The sequence below is a fragment of the Mustela nivalis genome (genome assembly GCF_964662115.1).
Source record: "Mustela nivalis genome assembly, chromosome: 3".
NCBI classification, from domain to species: Eukaryota; Metazoa; Chordata; class Mammalia; order Carnivora; family Mustelidae; genus Mustela; species Mustela nivalis.
In genome coordinates, this window is record NC_139022.1 from 142,479,786 (window position 1) to 142,495,153 (window position 15,368).

General features: G+C 38.7%; 1 protein-coding gene across 2 annotated transcripts in view; it reads right to left on the reverse strand.

Annotated features, from left to right (window-relative positions):
* The window catches only part of ITGA2 (integrin subunit alpha 2), a 110,654-nt gene that overhangs the window by 32,651 nt on the left and 62,635 nt on the right, over positions 1-15,368 (reverse strand). For both annotated transcript variants that reach the window (XM_082723224.1, XM_082723223.1), the window contains exons 12-13: positions 14,958-15,103; positions 12,596-12,739 (exon numbers count right to left, since the gene is read on the reverse strand). In XM_082723224.1, coding sequence (XP_082579350.1) covers positions 12,596-12,739; positions 14,958-15,103 — 290 coding nt within the window. The remainder of the gene's footprint in view (positions 1-12,595; positions 12,740-14,957; positions 15,104-15,368) is intronic.

The window sequence follows — 15,368 nt, forward strand, 5'->3', positions numbered from 1 at the left end:
GCTTCTCTCTCTGACCTTCTCCTTGCTCATGCTCTCTCTCACTGTCTCCCTCTCAAATAAATAAATAAAATCTTTAAAAAAAATAAAATAAAAGGGCAATTGACATCAAAAAGAGACAACACTAGAACTCTACCACATGGTGGAAGAGTTGCAGGCTAAGCTCTCAAGTCAGAGGGACTGGAAAATGATGGTTTACATTATTACCATTCCACCTTAAAACCTCAGTCAGAGCACGGTCTGCCCAGCAGATGGGCAGTTCTGGTGGTCTCCGAGCTCTCGATCTCACCAACCTCAATAAGTCTAAGGTTCTCAAGCCCACACCAGTCTCAGTCTTTTTCTGCTGGGACAGAAAAAAAAGCTACAGTTTAAAAGGGCCAAGGAGTCGTGGGAACACTCCCCCTCCACATTTAAAGCCCAGACTGGAGCAGGGTCCAAATACAATAACCAGTGGGTTTAAGTGTCAGAAAATGCAGGTCCCAACCCTGTAAATGGCAGGGTTCAGTCATCAGAGAGGGCTCACAACATCAGTAAGCCCAGGGTCTGTAAGCCCATACCAGCCTCTGTGAAGCCAGGGCATGGAAAATAAGCTGAATTTTAATTTTTTAAAAAAATTTTGTTTAAAAATTTTTAATCAAAACAGGTTTTTATTTTTAAATTTAAAGATATATCTTTTGTTTTACTTCCTCCTGATTTTTTTCTTTCAAATTTTATTATTTTCTTCTTTCTGCAAAAATCCAAAGTTTAAACAAGTAACTAACAATACAGCCACAGCTCCAGCCACCAGAAGAGTCACCAAGAACACACGGTTTGCAAAGGGACACCATGCTTCAAGTTTAGGAGCAGTAGCTGTTCTGCCTAATCCACAGAAACAAACACAGGAAGTCAAGCAAAATGTAGAGATAGAGGAATATACTCCAAAAGAAAGGGAAAAAAACACCTCACAGAAAGAACTAAATGAAACAGATAAGCAACATGCCTGAGACAGAATTTAACAATTGTGGGTGGTGGGAGGAGCAAGATGGCGGAGGAGTAGGAGACCTAAATATTGTCAGGTCCCAAAAGTTCACCTAGATAGCTATCAAACCATTCTGAACACCTACAGACTCAACAGGAGATCGAAGAGAAGAAAAGCAGCAATTCTAGGAACAGATAAAGGACCACTTTCCAGAAGGTAGGATGTGCAGAGAAGTGAATCCGAGGGGATAAATGGGAAAATAGACCTTGAGGAGAGGGGCCGGCTCCCAGCAAGTGACACAGCAGCAGAGCACAAAACTGGAACATTTAGAAGTTTGCTGCACTCCAAAGGCGAAGTGTGTGTGTGGGGGGTGGAGCCTTCACAGGGACAGTGGGCTCTCAGGACCCACAGGGTCATACAAAGAAAAGGGGTATCTGAGGATGGCAGAGCTCCCAAATATTGATCGGAGCATTGGGAGCTGGTTGTAGGGACAGAGCCAAGGGGTGGGCTCTCAGCTTGGGGTTACCTTAGACCATGATCCATGGCACAGTCGGGCCACTGTACTTTGAGCAGGGACACCACATGTGGCAGATCTGTGGAGACCCTCCTACTCTGGGAGGAACGGCATGGAAGCATGCTGCAGGAATCATCTGGAGACTCCAAATGGGGCTATGAGCCAAAGACAGAAATGCTTTGTCACAGGCTGCGTGAGCAAGGAGTGTGGTCGGAGACCAGGGAGACAGAAGGGATTGACTGTTTTTCTCTGGGGGTACACTGAGGAGTGGGGCTCAAGCTCTCAGCTCCTAAGGGGCCAGAGATTGGGAAGTCACCATTTTCACTCTCATCCTCCAAAGCTACACAGAAAGCATTCAGGACACAAAAGCTATGAGAGCCAACCCAAGCAGATGGCTCAGCCTGGCCCCTGGCAAGAGTGGTGCAACTCCACCTTGGGCAAAGACATTTGAGAATCACTGCAACAGGCCCCTCCCCCAGAAGATCAGCAAGAACATCGAGCCAAGACCAAGTTTACCGATCAATGAGAACTGCAAAACTTCAGAGCTATGGGAATACAGCACATAGAATTCATAGCTTTTTCACCAAGATTCTTTAGTCTTTCAAAGAGAAATTTTCTAGATTTTTTTCTTACTCTATTTTTTTAAAAATATCTCAATATTTTAAAGTTTTTTTTTAAACTATTTTCTCTTATCAATACCTTTTTAGAAATCTTTAATTTTCATTGTTATAGTCCTATTCCATCCCTTTATTGTATTTAACCTTATTTTTATGTATACATATAGGTGTTTCTTACTTTAAAATTTCAGTATACAATTTCTTCAAACAGATCAAAATATGCCCTAAATCTAGCACATGTCTTTTTTCTGGTCTCCAGCCTGATCACATTCTTTCCTCTTTTTTTGTTTCTTTTTTCAACCAACTTCTTATCAATTCCTTTTTTAGAATCTTTTTAAATTTTCATCTTTGCACTCATATTCCATCCCTTCATCATCTTTACCTGTGTGTGTGTGTGTGTGTGTGTGTGTGTATGTGTACACCCAAAATCAAGTGTGCAGCTGGTTCTATTCACCAGTCTAATATATATGTATATGTGTATATACATTTATATTTATAAAAAATAAATATATATAAAAATACATATACATATAAAAATACATATACATATTTTTTTCTTTCTCCTTTATTCTCCCCCCAGTTTTGGGTCTCTTTCGATTTGGTTAGTGTATATTTTTCTGGGGTTGTTGCTACCCTTTTAGTATTTTGTTCTCTCATTCATCTAGTCTTATCTGGATAAAATGACAATGAAGAAAGACTCTTCTAAAAAAACAAAACAAAACAAAACAAAAAACCCAAGAGGCAGTAATGATAGCTAGGATCTAAATCAATATGGACACTAGTAAGATGTCAAAACTAGAGTTCAGAATGATGATTATCAAGGTGCTAGCTGGGGTCAAAAAAAGCATGGAAGATACTAGAGAATCCCTTTCTGAAGAAATAAAATACCTTTCTGGAGAAATAAGAGAACAAAAATCTAACCAAGTTGAAATTAAAAAAGCTGAAATGAAGTGCAATTAAAAAAATGGAGGCTCCTATTGCTAGGATAAATAAGGCAGAAGAGAGAATTAGTGATAGAAAAGGACAAATTATGGAAAAGAAGCCGAGAAAAAGAGAAAGAAACAACTACTGTACCACAAGGGGAGAATTCAAGAGATAAGTGATATCATAAGACAAAACAATATTAGAATAATTGGGATTCCAGAAGAAGAAGGGGGGCAGAAGGTATTTAGAGAAAATTATAGCAGAGAATTTCCCTAATTTGGCGAAGGGAACAAGCATCAAAATCCAGGAGGCACAGAGAAACCCCGTCAAAAACATAAAAATAGGTCTGTACCCCATCATCTAGTAGTAAAACTTACAAATCTCAGTGACAAAGAGAAAATCAATCCTGAAAGTAGCTTGGGATGAGAGCTCTGTAACATACAGTGGTAGAAATATTAGATTGGCAGAAAACTTATCCACAGAGAACTGGCAGGCCAGAAAGAACTGGCATGATATATATTCAGAGCAATGAACAAGAAAAACATGCAGCCAAGAATACTATATCCAGCTGAGCTGTCATTGAAAATAGAAGATGAAAGAAAAAGCTTCCAAGACAAACAAAAATTAAAAGAATTTGCAAATACCAAACCAGCCCTAGGGAAAATATTGAAAGGGGTCCTCTAAGCAAAAAGGCAGTCTAAAAGTAATAGACCAAAAGGAAACAGAGACAATATACAGTAACAGTCACCTTGCAGGGAATATAATGACACTAAATTCATACCTTTCAGTAGTTACCCTAAATGTAAATGGGCTAAATGCCCCAATCAAAAGACATAGGGTATCAGAATGGATAAAGAAAATAAGACCCATTGTTATGCTGTTTACAAGAAACCCATTTTAGATGTAAAGTCACCTTCAGATTTAAAGTGAGGGGGTGAAAAACAATTTACCAAGCTAATGGACATCAAAAGAAAGCTGGGGTGGCAATCCTTATATCAGACTCATTAGATTTTAAACCAAAGACTACCATAAGAGATGAGGAAGGACACTATAACATACTTGAAGGGTCTATCCAACAAGAAGATCTAACAATTTTAAATATCTATGCCCCTGACATGGGAGCAGTCAATTATATAAACCAATTCATAACAAAATGAAAGAAACACATCAACAATAATATAATAATAGTAGGGGAATTTAACACCCCCCCTAAATGAAATGGACAGATCATCTAAGCAAAAGATCAACAAGGAAATAAAGGTTTTAAATGACACACTGGACAAAATGGACATCACAGATATATTCAGAACATTCCATCCCAAAGCAACAGAATACATATTCTTCTGTAGTGCATATGGAACCATCTCCAGAAGAGATTACATCCTGGGTCACAAATCAGGTCTCAACTGATACCAAAAGTTTGGGATCATTCTCTGCATATTTTCAGAACACAATGCTCTGAAACCAGAAATCAACCACAGGAGGAAAGTTGGAAAGAACTCAAATACATGGAGACTAAACAGCATCCTAGTAAAGAATGAATGGGTCAACCAGGAAATTAAAGAAGAATTTTAAAAATTCATGGAAACAAATGAAAACACAACTGTTCAAAATCTTTGGGATAGAGCAAAGGCAGTCCTGAGAGGAAAGGATATAGCAATACAAGCCTTTCTCAAGAAACAAGAAAGTCTCAAGTACACAACCTAACCCTACACCTAAAGGAGCTGGAGAAAGAACAGCAAAGAAAGCCTAAACCCAGCAGGAGAAGAGAAATAATAAAGATCAGAGCACAAATCAATAAAATAGAAACAACAACAACAACAAAAAAAAAACAGTAGAACAAATCTACAAAACTAGAAGCTGGTTCTTTGAAAGAATTGGTAAGAGTGATAAACCCCTGGCCAGATGTATTAAAAACAAAAGAGAAAGGACCCAAATTAATAAAATCATTAATGAAAGAGAAGAGATCACAACCAACACTAAAGAAATACAAACCATTATAAGAACATATTATGAGAAACTATACACCAGCAAATTTGACTATCTGGATGAAATGGATGCATTCCTAGAGATGTATAAACTACCAAACTGAAATAGGAAGAAATAGAAAACCAGGACAGACCTATAACCAGCAAGGAAATTGAAACAGTAATCAAAAATCTCCCAAGAAACAAGATCCTAGGACCAGATGAACTCCCAAGGAAATTCTACCAGCCATTTAAAAAAGAATTAAAACCTATTCTCCTGAAACTGTTCCAAAAACTAAAAATGGGAGGAAAACTTTCAAACTCATTTTATGAGGTCAGCATTACCTTGATACCAAACCAAAGATGCCATCAAAAAGGAGAATTACAGAGCAATATATCCCTGATGAACATGAATGCAAAAATTCTCACCAAAATACTAGCCAATAGGATCCAACAGTACCTTAAAAGGATTATTCACCATTACCAAGTGGAATTTATTCCTGGGCTGCAAGGTTGTTTCAACAACTCAAGCCAATCAATGTGAACAATACATCAATAAAAGAAAGAACAAGAAACATATGATACTCTCAATAGATGCAGAAAAAGCATTTCACAAGGTACAGCATCTTTCTTGATCAAAAGTCTTCACAGTGTAGGGATAGAGGGTACATACCTCAATATTATAAAAGCCACCTATGAAAAATCCATATAAAATATCATTCTCAATGGGAAAAACTGAGAGCTTTTCCCCTAAAGTAAGGAACATGGCAGGGATATCCACTCTTACCACTGCTCATCAACATACTGGAGTCTTAGTCTCAGACAACAAAAATAAATAGAAAGCATCCAAATTGGCAAAGAAGAAGTCAAACTCTCACTCTTTGCTGAAGATATGACATGGAAAACCCAAAAGACTCCACCCCAAAACTCCTAGAACTCACACAGGAATTCAGTAAAGTCTCAGGATATAAAAATCAATGCCTAGAAAGCAGATGCATTTCTAGATACCAACAGCAAGACAGAAGAAAGAGAAATTAAGGAGTCAATCCCATAAATAATAAATCCATAAAATACCTAGGAATAAACCTAAACAAAGAGGTAAAGAATCTATACTCAGAAAACTATAAAGTACTCATGAAAGAAACTGAGGAAGACACAAAGAAAAGGAAAAATGTTCCATGCTCATGGATTGGAAGAACAAATATTGTGAAAATGTCTATGCTACCTAAAGCAATCCCTATCAAAATACCATCAATTTTTTCAAAGAAATGGAACAAATAATCCTAAAATTCACATGGAACCAGAAAAGACCCCAAGTAGCCAGAAGAATGTTGAAAAAGAAGATCAAAGTTGGCAGCATCACAATTCCAGACTTCAAGCTCTATTACAAAGCTGTAATCATCAAGACAGTATGGTATTGGTGCAAAAACAGACACATAGATCAATCAAGCAGAATAGAGAGCCCAGAAATGGACCCTCAACTCTATGGTCAACTAATCTTTGAAAAAGCAGGAAAGAATGTGCAATGGAAAAAAGACATTCTCTTCAACAAATGGTGTTGGGAAAATTGGACAGCCACATGCGGAAGAATGAAACTGGACCATTTTCTTACACCACAAACAAAAATGGACTCAAAAATGGATGAAAGACCTCAACGTGAGATAGGAATCCATCAAAATCCTAGAGAAGAACAACCTCTTCAACCTCAGCTGCACTGACTTTGTCCTAGAAACATCACCAAAGGCAAGGGAAGCAAGGGGCAAAAATGAACTATTGGGACTTCAGCAAGATCAAAAGCCTTTTCACAGCAAAGGAAATAGTTAACAAAACCAAAAGACAACTGACAGCATGGGTTAAGATATTTGCAAAGATATATGAGATAAAGTGCTACTATCAAAAATCTATAAAGAACTTATCACACTCAACCCCCAAAGAACAAATAATCCAATCAAGAAATAGGCAGAGGACATGAACAGACATTTCTACAAAGAAGACATCCAAATGACCAACATTTGACACATGAAAAGGTGCTCAACATCACTCGCCATCAGGGAAGTACAAATCAAAACCACAGTGAGATACCACCTCACATCACTCAGAATGGCTAAAATTAACAAGTCAGGAAATGACAGCTGTTGGCAAGGATGTGGAGAAAGGGGAATCCCCCTACACTGTTGGTGGGAATGCAAGCTGGTGCAGCCACTCTTGAAAACAGCATGGAGGTTCCTCCAAAAATTGAAAATAGAGCTACCTTATGACCCAGCAATTGTAGTACTGGGTATTTACCCCAAAGATACAAATGTAGTGGTCCAACAGGACACGTGCACCCAAATGTTTATAGCAGCAATATCCACAATAGCCAAACTATGGATAGAACCTAGATGTCCATCAACAGATGAATGGATAAAGACAATGTGGTATATATACAATGGAATAGTACGCAGCCAACAAAAGAAATGAAATATTGCCATTTGCAATGACGTGGATAGAACTAGAGCATATTATGCTGAGTGAAATAAGTCAGAGAAAGACAATTATCATATGGTCTCTCTGATATGAGGAATTTGAAAGGCAAGAGGTTTGGGGGGTAGGGAAGGAACAAATGGAACAAGATGGGATCGTGAAGGAGACAAACTATAAGAGACTCTTAACCTCATGAAAAAACGTGGCGTTGCTAGGGGCTTGGGGGAGGAGGGATATGGTGGCTGGGTTAAGGACACTGGGGAGGTATGTGCTATGGTGAGTGCTGTGAATTTTAAGACTGATGATTCACAGACCTGTACCCCTGAAGTAAACAATACATTATATGTTAATTAAAAAAAATAATAATTGTGAGGATACTGGGCTGGAGAAAAAAGTGGAAGATTTCACTGAGACTTTCAATAAAGACACAGAAAATATTAAAAAGAACCAATCAGGGTTAAAGAATACAATAACTGAAATAACAGAATCAACAGTAGCTTAGAGGATGGAGAAGAACATACCAGCAACCTGGATGACAGGCTAATGGAGAGCAACACAAGCTAAACAGCAAAGAGAGAAAAGAATTAAAAAAAAAAAAAAAAGAAGATAGATTAAGAGATCTCATGGACAATATAAACAAATATTTGCATTACAGGAGTCCCAGAAAAAGAGAGAAAAGTGTAGAAAACTTATTTGAAGAAATAATAACTGAAAACTTCCCTAATCTTGGGAAAGAAATAAACATCTAAGTCCAGTAAGCATAGAGAGTTGCAAGCAAGATGAACCTGAGGAGGTCCACAAAATTGCACATAATAATTAAAATGTCAAAGTTCAAAGATAAAGAGAATCCTAAAAGCAGAAAGAAAGGAACAAAAGATTACTTAGAAGGGAAAATCTATAAGGCTATCAGCTAGTTTTTCAGCAGAAACTTTTGAGTATCTCCTGCCACATTCTTCTGGCTTGCAAAGTGCTGAAAGGAAAAAGGCTACAGCCAAAAATACTTTGCCAGACAAGATTATCATTCAGACTTGATGGAGAGATGAAGTGTTTCCCAGACAAATGAAAGATAAAGGAATTCATCACCACTAAACCAGACTTACAAGAAATATTAAAGGGACTTCTTTAAGTGGAAAAGAAATGACCATAACTAGACATAAGAAAATTATGAATCAAAGATGTAAAATATGACAACAAATGTGGAGAAGGGGAGTAAAAAAGGAAGAGAAGGGGGGAAAGACCCCCTTCTTCTGAACTTAAATGACCATCAAATTAATAGGTTGCTATTTACTTGGAATGTTGTATGTGAACTTAGTGATAACCACAAGCCCAAAACATGATAGAAATACAAAGAAAGCAAAAGAAAGCTAAATATAACACTATAGAAACTCACCAATCACAAAGAATGAGAAGATGGGGAAACCTGGGTAGCTGAGTGGGTTAAGCCTCTGCCTTAGGCTCAGGTCATGTTCTCAGGATCCTGGGATTGAGCCCCGCATCGGGCTCTCTGCTCAGTGGGGAGTCTCCTTCTGCCCCCCCCCACCTGCCTCTATGCCTACTTGTGATCTCTCTCTGTCAAATAAATGAGTAAAATCTTAAAACACACACACACACAAAGAATGAGAAAAAAAGAGGAACAATAAAACAACAAGAAAACAAATTTTTAAAATGGCAAAAAGTATATATCTATCAATAATCACTTTAAATGTAAATGGCCTAAATGCTCCAAGCAAAAAACACAGGGTAACAGAGAAGATAAAAAAATAAGACCCATCTATACACGGCCTACAAGAAGCTCATACCTCAGGCATATACAGACTGAAAGTGAAGGGACTGAGAAACATTCACCATGCAAATGGAAGTGAAAAAAAGCTGGGGTAGTAATACTTTATTATAGACTTTAAAACAAAGACTAACAACAATTATTACATAATGATAAAAGGATCAGTCTTACAAGAGGATATAACCATTATAAATATCTATATACCCAACACTGGGCTACCTAAATACATAAAGCAAACGTAAGTGGACAGAAAGAGAGAAATCTGCGGTAATACAGTAGTAGTATGGGACTTTACACCCCACTTACAATAACCGATGGATTATCCAGACAAAAAAAAAAAATCAATAAGGAAATAATGTCTTTGAGCATCTTTGAACCAGATAGACAGAAAATATACATATGGAATACTCCATCTGAAAACAGAATACTCATTCTTTTGTTGTTGTTGTTGTTTTAAGATTTTATTTATTTATTTATTTGACACAGAGAGACACTGAGAGAGAGAACACAAGCAGGGGCATGGGAGAGGGAGAAGCAGGCTTCCCACCAAGCAGGGAGTCCAATGTAGGGCTTGATCCCAGGACCCTGGGCTCATGACCCCAGCTGAAGACAGACGCCTAACGACTGAACCACCCACGTGCCCCCAGAATACTCATTCTTTTCAAGTGCACAAGAAACATATATGAATAGATCATATACCAGGCTATGAAACAAGCCTCAATAAATTTAAGAAGACTGAAATCATACCATGCATCTTTTCTGATCACAACAGTATGAAGCTAAAAATCACAAGAAAAAAAGGAAAAAACACAAACACACAGAGACTACACTCCATGATACCAAACAACCAATAGGACAGTGAAGCCATCAAAGAAAAAATAAAATGCATGGAGATGAATGAAGATGAAAATACAATGGTCCAAAGTCTTTGGGATGCAGCAAAAGCAGTTCTAAGAGAGAAGTATACAGTACAGAGTGATACAGGCCTACCTTAAGAAATAAGAAAAAGCTCAAATAAACAATCCAAACGTATACCTAAAGGAACTAGAGAAAGAACAAATGAAACCAAAGGAAACAAAGATCAGAGCAGAAATCAATGACCTAGGAAAGTCCCCAGCGAAAAAAAGAAAGAATCAGTGAAACTGAGTTGGTCCTTTGAAAGACAAACAGGGGCACACCTGGGTGGCTCAGTGGGTTAAGCCTCTGCCTTCAGTTCACGTCATGATCTCGGGGTCCTGGGATCAAGCCCCGCATCAGGCTCTCTGCTCAGCAGGAAGTCTGCTTCTCCCTTGCCCTCTGTCTGCCTCTCTGTCTACTTGTGATCTCTCTCTCTCTGTTAAATAAATAAAATCTTAAAAAAAAAAAAAGGACAGTGGACCTATACAGACATTTTTCCAAAGAAAACACACAGATAGTCAACACATGAAAAGAAGCTCAATGTCACTCAGAGAAATACAAATCAAACCACAATGAGGTATTACCTGACAGTAGTTAGAATGGCTAAAATCAAAATGACAAGAAATAGCACGTTTTGGCAAGGATGTGGACAAAAAGGAATCCTTGTGCACTGTGGAAAATAGTGTGTAGGTTCCTCCAAAAATTAAAAATAAAAATACCATATGATCCAATAATTTCACTATTGGGTATTTGCCCACAGAAAGAAAAAAATACTAATTTGAAAAGATATATGCACCCCTGTGTTTATTGCAGCATTACTTACAATAGCCAAGATATGAGGACAACCTAAGTGGCCATCAATGGACAAATGGAGAAGGAAAATGTGTATACACACACACACACACACACATTAAAGAGGAGGAGATTGTGCCATTTGAGATAACATGGATGGAACCAGAAGGTATTAGGCAAAGTGAAATAGGTCAGAGAAAAAAAATACTACACAATTCCACTCATAAGATTGTTAGCTACATTTGTAATGAACATAGCCTGATGTATAAACTTGTCAAATCACCTTGTAGTATACCTCGTACACCTTGTTGTAAACTAACATAGTGTGTATCAACTATACTAAAAAAAAAAAAAATAAAGGGAGACTGTTAATGTCACATTATAAAAAATAAATAATTCTGTCCAAAGAAAAAACATTTTCTTGTTTCTTTTTTTTTCCTTCCAGATTTTGAAATCAGGAATGGAAATATTTTGTGACTTCACAAGAAAGCGATGCTCCTCAAATATGAAACTAGGTCAGTGTTGATTCTTCTCTATAATAATCTTAAGGAAATCACTTTGTAACTGAGACTGACAAAGTATCAGGAGATCTCATCTTCCACACTTGATGATAATTCAGAATACTTGAGAAGTAACAAACATTTAAGAAACGAGACATTTGTTAAAATTTTTAAACAGGCATTTATGCTCCTCCCTTACTGAACACTCAATTATACACTCTTTATATACTTTAGAATTTTTTAAAGGGGGAGGAAAAGAAAGAAAGTGTGCAGGCATGCTGAGTGGGGGGTGGGAGGGGGAGAAGGAGAGAGAGAATCTTAAGTAGGCTCCACACTCAGGAAGGGTCCCAACTCAAGGCTCAATCTAATGACCCTGAGATCATGACTTGAGCCAAAAATCGAGAGAATCATTTAAATAAATAAGGTAGGACAAACTACTACAATAGCATAACATTATAACATGTAACAATATTTACTATATTAATATCAGCCACCTTTTTTTCCCCTTCTTTTCTCCAGTTTCCTATGTCAACTTGTGCCTTTATTTCTGGTTTTCTTTTTAGCTCCAAGTTCCTTATACTATGGACATGGATTTAGACAGCTCGGTCTAGTTACAGTCTGCTACGTTTTATGTGCAAAGACTAAAATTTCATATACACATATCTAATATATATTTCTATATATTTCATATATACATATCTAACTACTATATTAAGCAACAGATTTCTTAATATAGAAAGCATCCAGGATTAAACCAAAATTTGCAAAATTCCGGGTACAATTTGTCTTTTTCACTGTAAAATGTTAATAAGATAGCTTATTCTGTTATCATGATTTCTTTACAGTGAAGAAGAATAATTGAAGGAATAAGTGCGAACTACACCGATGTTTGCATGCACACACATTTCAAAAATGACAGTACTTTTTGGGACATATATTATATATTCGAAGACCTTTCATGGAAAACAGCAGTGTACTATACATTAAGCTCTTTCTCTAAGGGTTATGCTTTTTAATGTGATTTTTAAAGTTATAAATTAATGGTTACATCCTCAAAATAATGCAATATAAACCAAACTACATATGAAAATCATTCAATAAGTCTTCATTCTGCAAAAATGTAGATTAACTTTGTTTACCAATACTGAAGCAAATTAAACTAGGTCGGTTTAATGCTTTTTCTTACCCTTGTGATGGTAAACAAGTAAACTCTTCCTTCCTCTTTCTTTAGGTCATTCATGTACATTGGTGCACCCACCAAGAGCACATCTGTAATGGTGTCTTTATTCACATCAACCGAACATAGCACGCTGCCAAAATAGGAGCCGATCTGGAATGAGAAAGCATACTAACCTTAGGATTTGTAGGACGCATATATTTTGTTTTTTTTTTTTCAAGATTTTATTTGTTTGACAGAAATAGAGATCCCAAGTAGGCAGAGAAGCAGGCAGAGAGAGAGGAGGAAGCAAGCTCCCTGCTGAGCAGAGAGCCCAATGCAGGGCTCAATCCCAGGACCCTGAGATGGTGACCTGAGCCAAAGGCAGAGGCTCAACCCAAGGATGCATATACTCCTAATGGTACACTGAACTTTCATTTACTCATTCAATAAACAAAAATCGAGTGCTTACTACCTATAAAGTGCTAGAAACATTAAGATGGACAACCTAGTCCCCTTTCTCAGGTTATATAGAGCACTTGGTGGCTAAACCTTAGTGTGCACACAAATCACCAAGAACAGGTATTTATTGATTTATTTAAATTTTCAAAAGATTTTATTTATTTATTTGACACAGAGAGTAAGAGCACCAGCAGGAGTAGCAGGCAGAGGGAGAGGGGGAAGCAGGCTCCGCAAGGAGTAGGAAGCCCGACGCGGGAGCCTATCCCAGGACTCCGGGATCATGACCCGAGCCAACGGCAGTTGCTTAACCAACTGAGCCACCCAGGCGCCCCAAGAACGGGTCTTTAAAATACAGATTCTGGAGACTATTTCCAGAAACTCCGACTGCATGCCATCCCCCAAATAGTATTTTAAATAAGCACTCCAGGTGTCCCGAGGCTGGGGGGAGTCAAAGACCACATTTAAAAGAGAAACACTTGAAGGTTTGTGAGGTGTGCTGTACAGAAAGGCAGGAAGGAAGAGGGAAGTGGGACAAGTGCCCATGCTGTGTGGTGAGGGACGTTCTCCAGAGGCAAGGGCCAGCTGCTGCCTGAGCAGAGTGCGGAGTAGCCAGGAGGGCTCAGAAAGATTAAACATCCTTTAAATGGCATCTTAAAAATCAAGGAGTTTTCTAGGTGGAGAAGAGCAGGCAAGCACGTGTAATGGAACTGTCCGTGGCGTGATCTTGGACAGGAGGGAAGTTCTCAGATAGTGGAACACAACACCGGGAGGAGAGCCAGTGAAAGAAGAGAGGCCAGCCACCTGAATGCTTCGTGCACGCCTATGTGAATACCTCTGCGGGATTCAGAAACAGGTAATAGAGGATTCGATCTAGAACACGATCATCTTTTTTCTCAAAATAAAAGCACCCTTCCTTAAAAGAGTAAAGAGGAGAGAAAAATATGTGACCGTAGCTGGCTTGCGGTCAAGGAAGTCAAAGACTCATGTCTTCTTACTCCTGGAAAAGCCATAGAGATGGGAGCCTCGCACTTAATCCCAGAGAAGGGAAATCTAAATGGTTGGTTTCTCGGACTCAAGGAAGGAAAATTTCTGATTGTCAGAGACCGGGGTTGCCCATTTCAAATAGGCACCAAGCCCATGGGTCAAAGCTGCTTAGTAAGGAAATTGGAATCTGTCGGCTGGCCTCTGCTCTAGCGGGCCGCGACTGGGAGTCATCAGTGGTTCTGACTACTGAATGGTCACGCTGAGAAGGAAGTGGCAGAAAAGTGAGTTGCTTTAATTTTAGAAACCTCAAAGCCACAGGACCCCTGTGCAGGCCCAGATGTAACAGCTCCGTCTAAACAATGCTGTACTTCTGCCTTCGCATCTGTCTTCCAGATCACCAGCTCCTTAGGAGGAGCTCGCCAATAAAGCCATGGTCAGGTGCCTATCGTTAGGATTAAATAACACCCATGTTCTATTAATGTGGGGAGTCAAAAACTTGCAGTTGGATATAGCCTAACAGAACAGGCTTTGAGGTTACACAGGACTGGGTTTTTAATGACAACTCAACCCCATGAAATCTATTTGACCTTAGGAAGGTAAACTCTCAGTAGCCTGTTAGAAGAAGACAGCAGATCTCAGTATTGTGAGGATTTAAGGAATATTTTTCAAGTTTTATAGAGGATCGATTAATAAATAGTGTATTATTATTTTCAGAGGTAGAGTTCAGTGGTTCATCAGTTGTATGTAACACCCGGTGCTCATCACATGTCCTCCTTAGTGCCGGTCACCCAGATGATTTAAGGAATATTCAAGTAAATACAGATCACAGAACCAGCCACAGGGTTGGCACTCAATAAATGCTGGTTCCCGTTTCTACCAACTCCCACTCCTCATCTGCCCCAGTTGTCACTATGATTAATTCCACCTGCTACACAGTGGCATTTACCTGGTCACCTCGGTGAGCCTGAATAACTGTGACATTGCCATTCTCATCAACACTGTAGAGCACTATCTGGCCAGTATAATTTGCCCGAGGAGCACCGGCAACAAAGTGGATGTCTTTTCCAGTAGAAATTGCAGCCACAGAGTAACCTAGGAGAGAAGTTACAGAGCAGGTACTATTGAAGAGCTCAGCCAGAGAAGCTTGCAAAGTTGGCAGAGAGGACCAGAGGTCCCTGTGTGTGTGTGTGTGTGTGTGTGTGTGTGTGTAGGGGTATTAGAAGGTGTTAGAAGGACGGTCAGTAATGTATCCTCCAGACTGAGCAGGTATTTTAATGCTGAAACTAAAGCAGTCCACTCCCTATTGTTTGCAGAGTTTTTTTCGGGGTAAATTACTGATAAGGGCAATCCGGCAGGC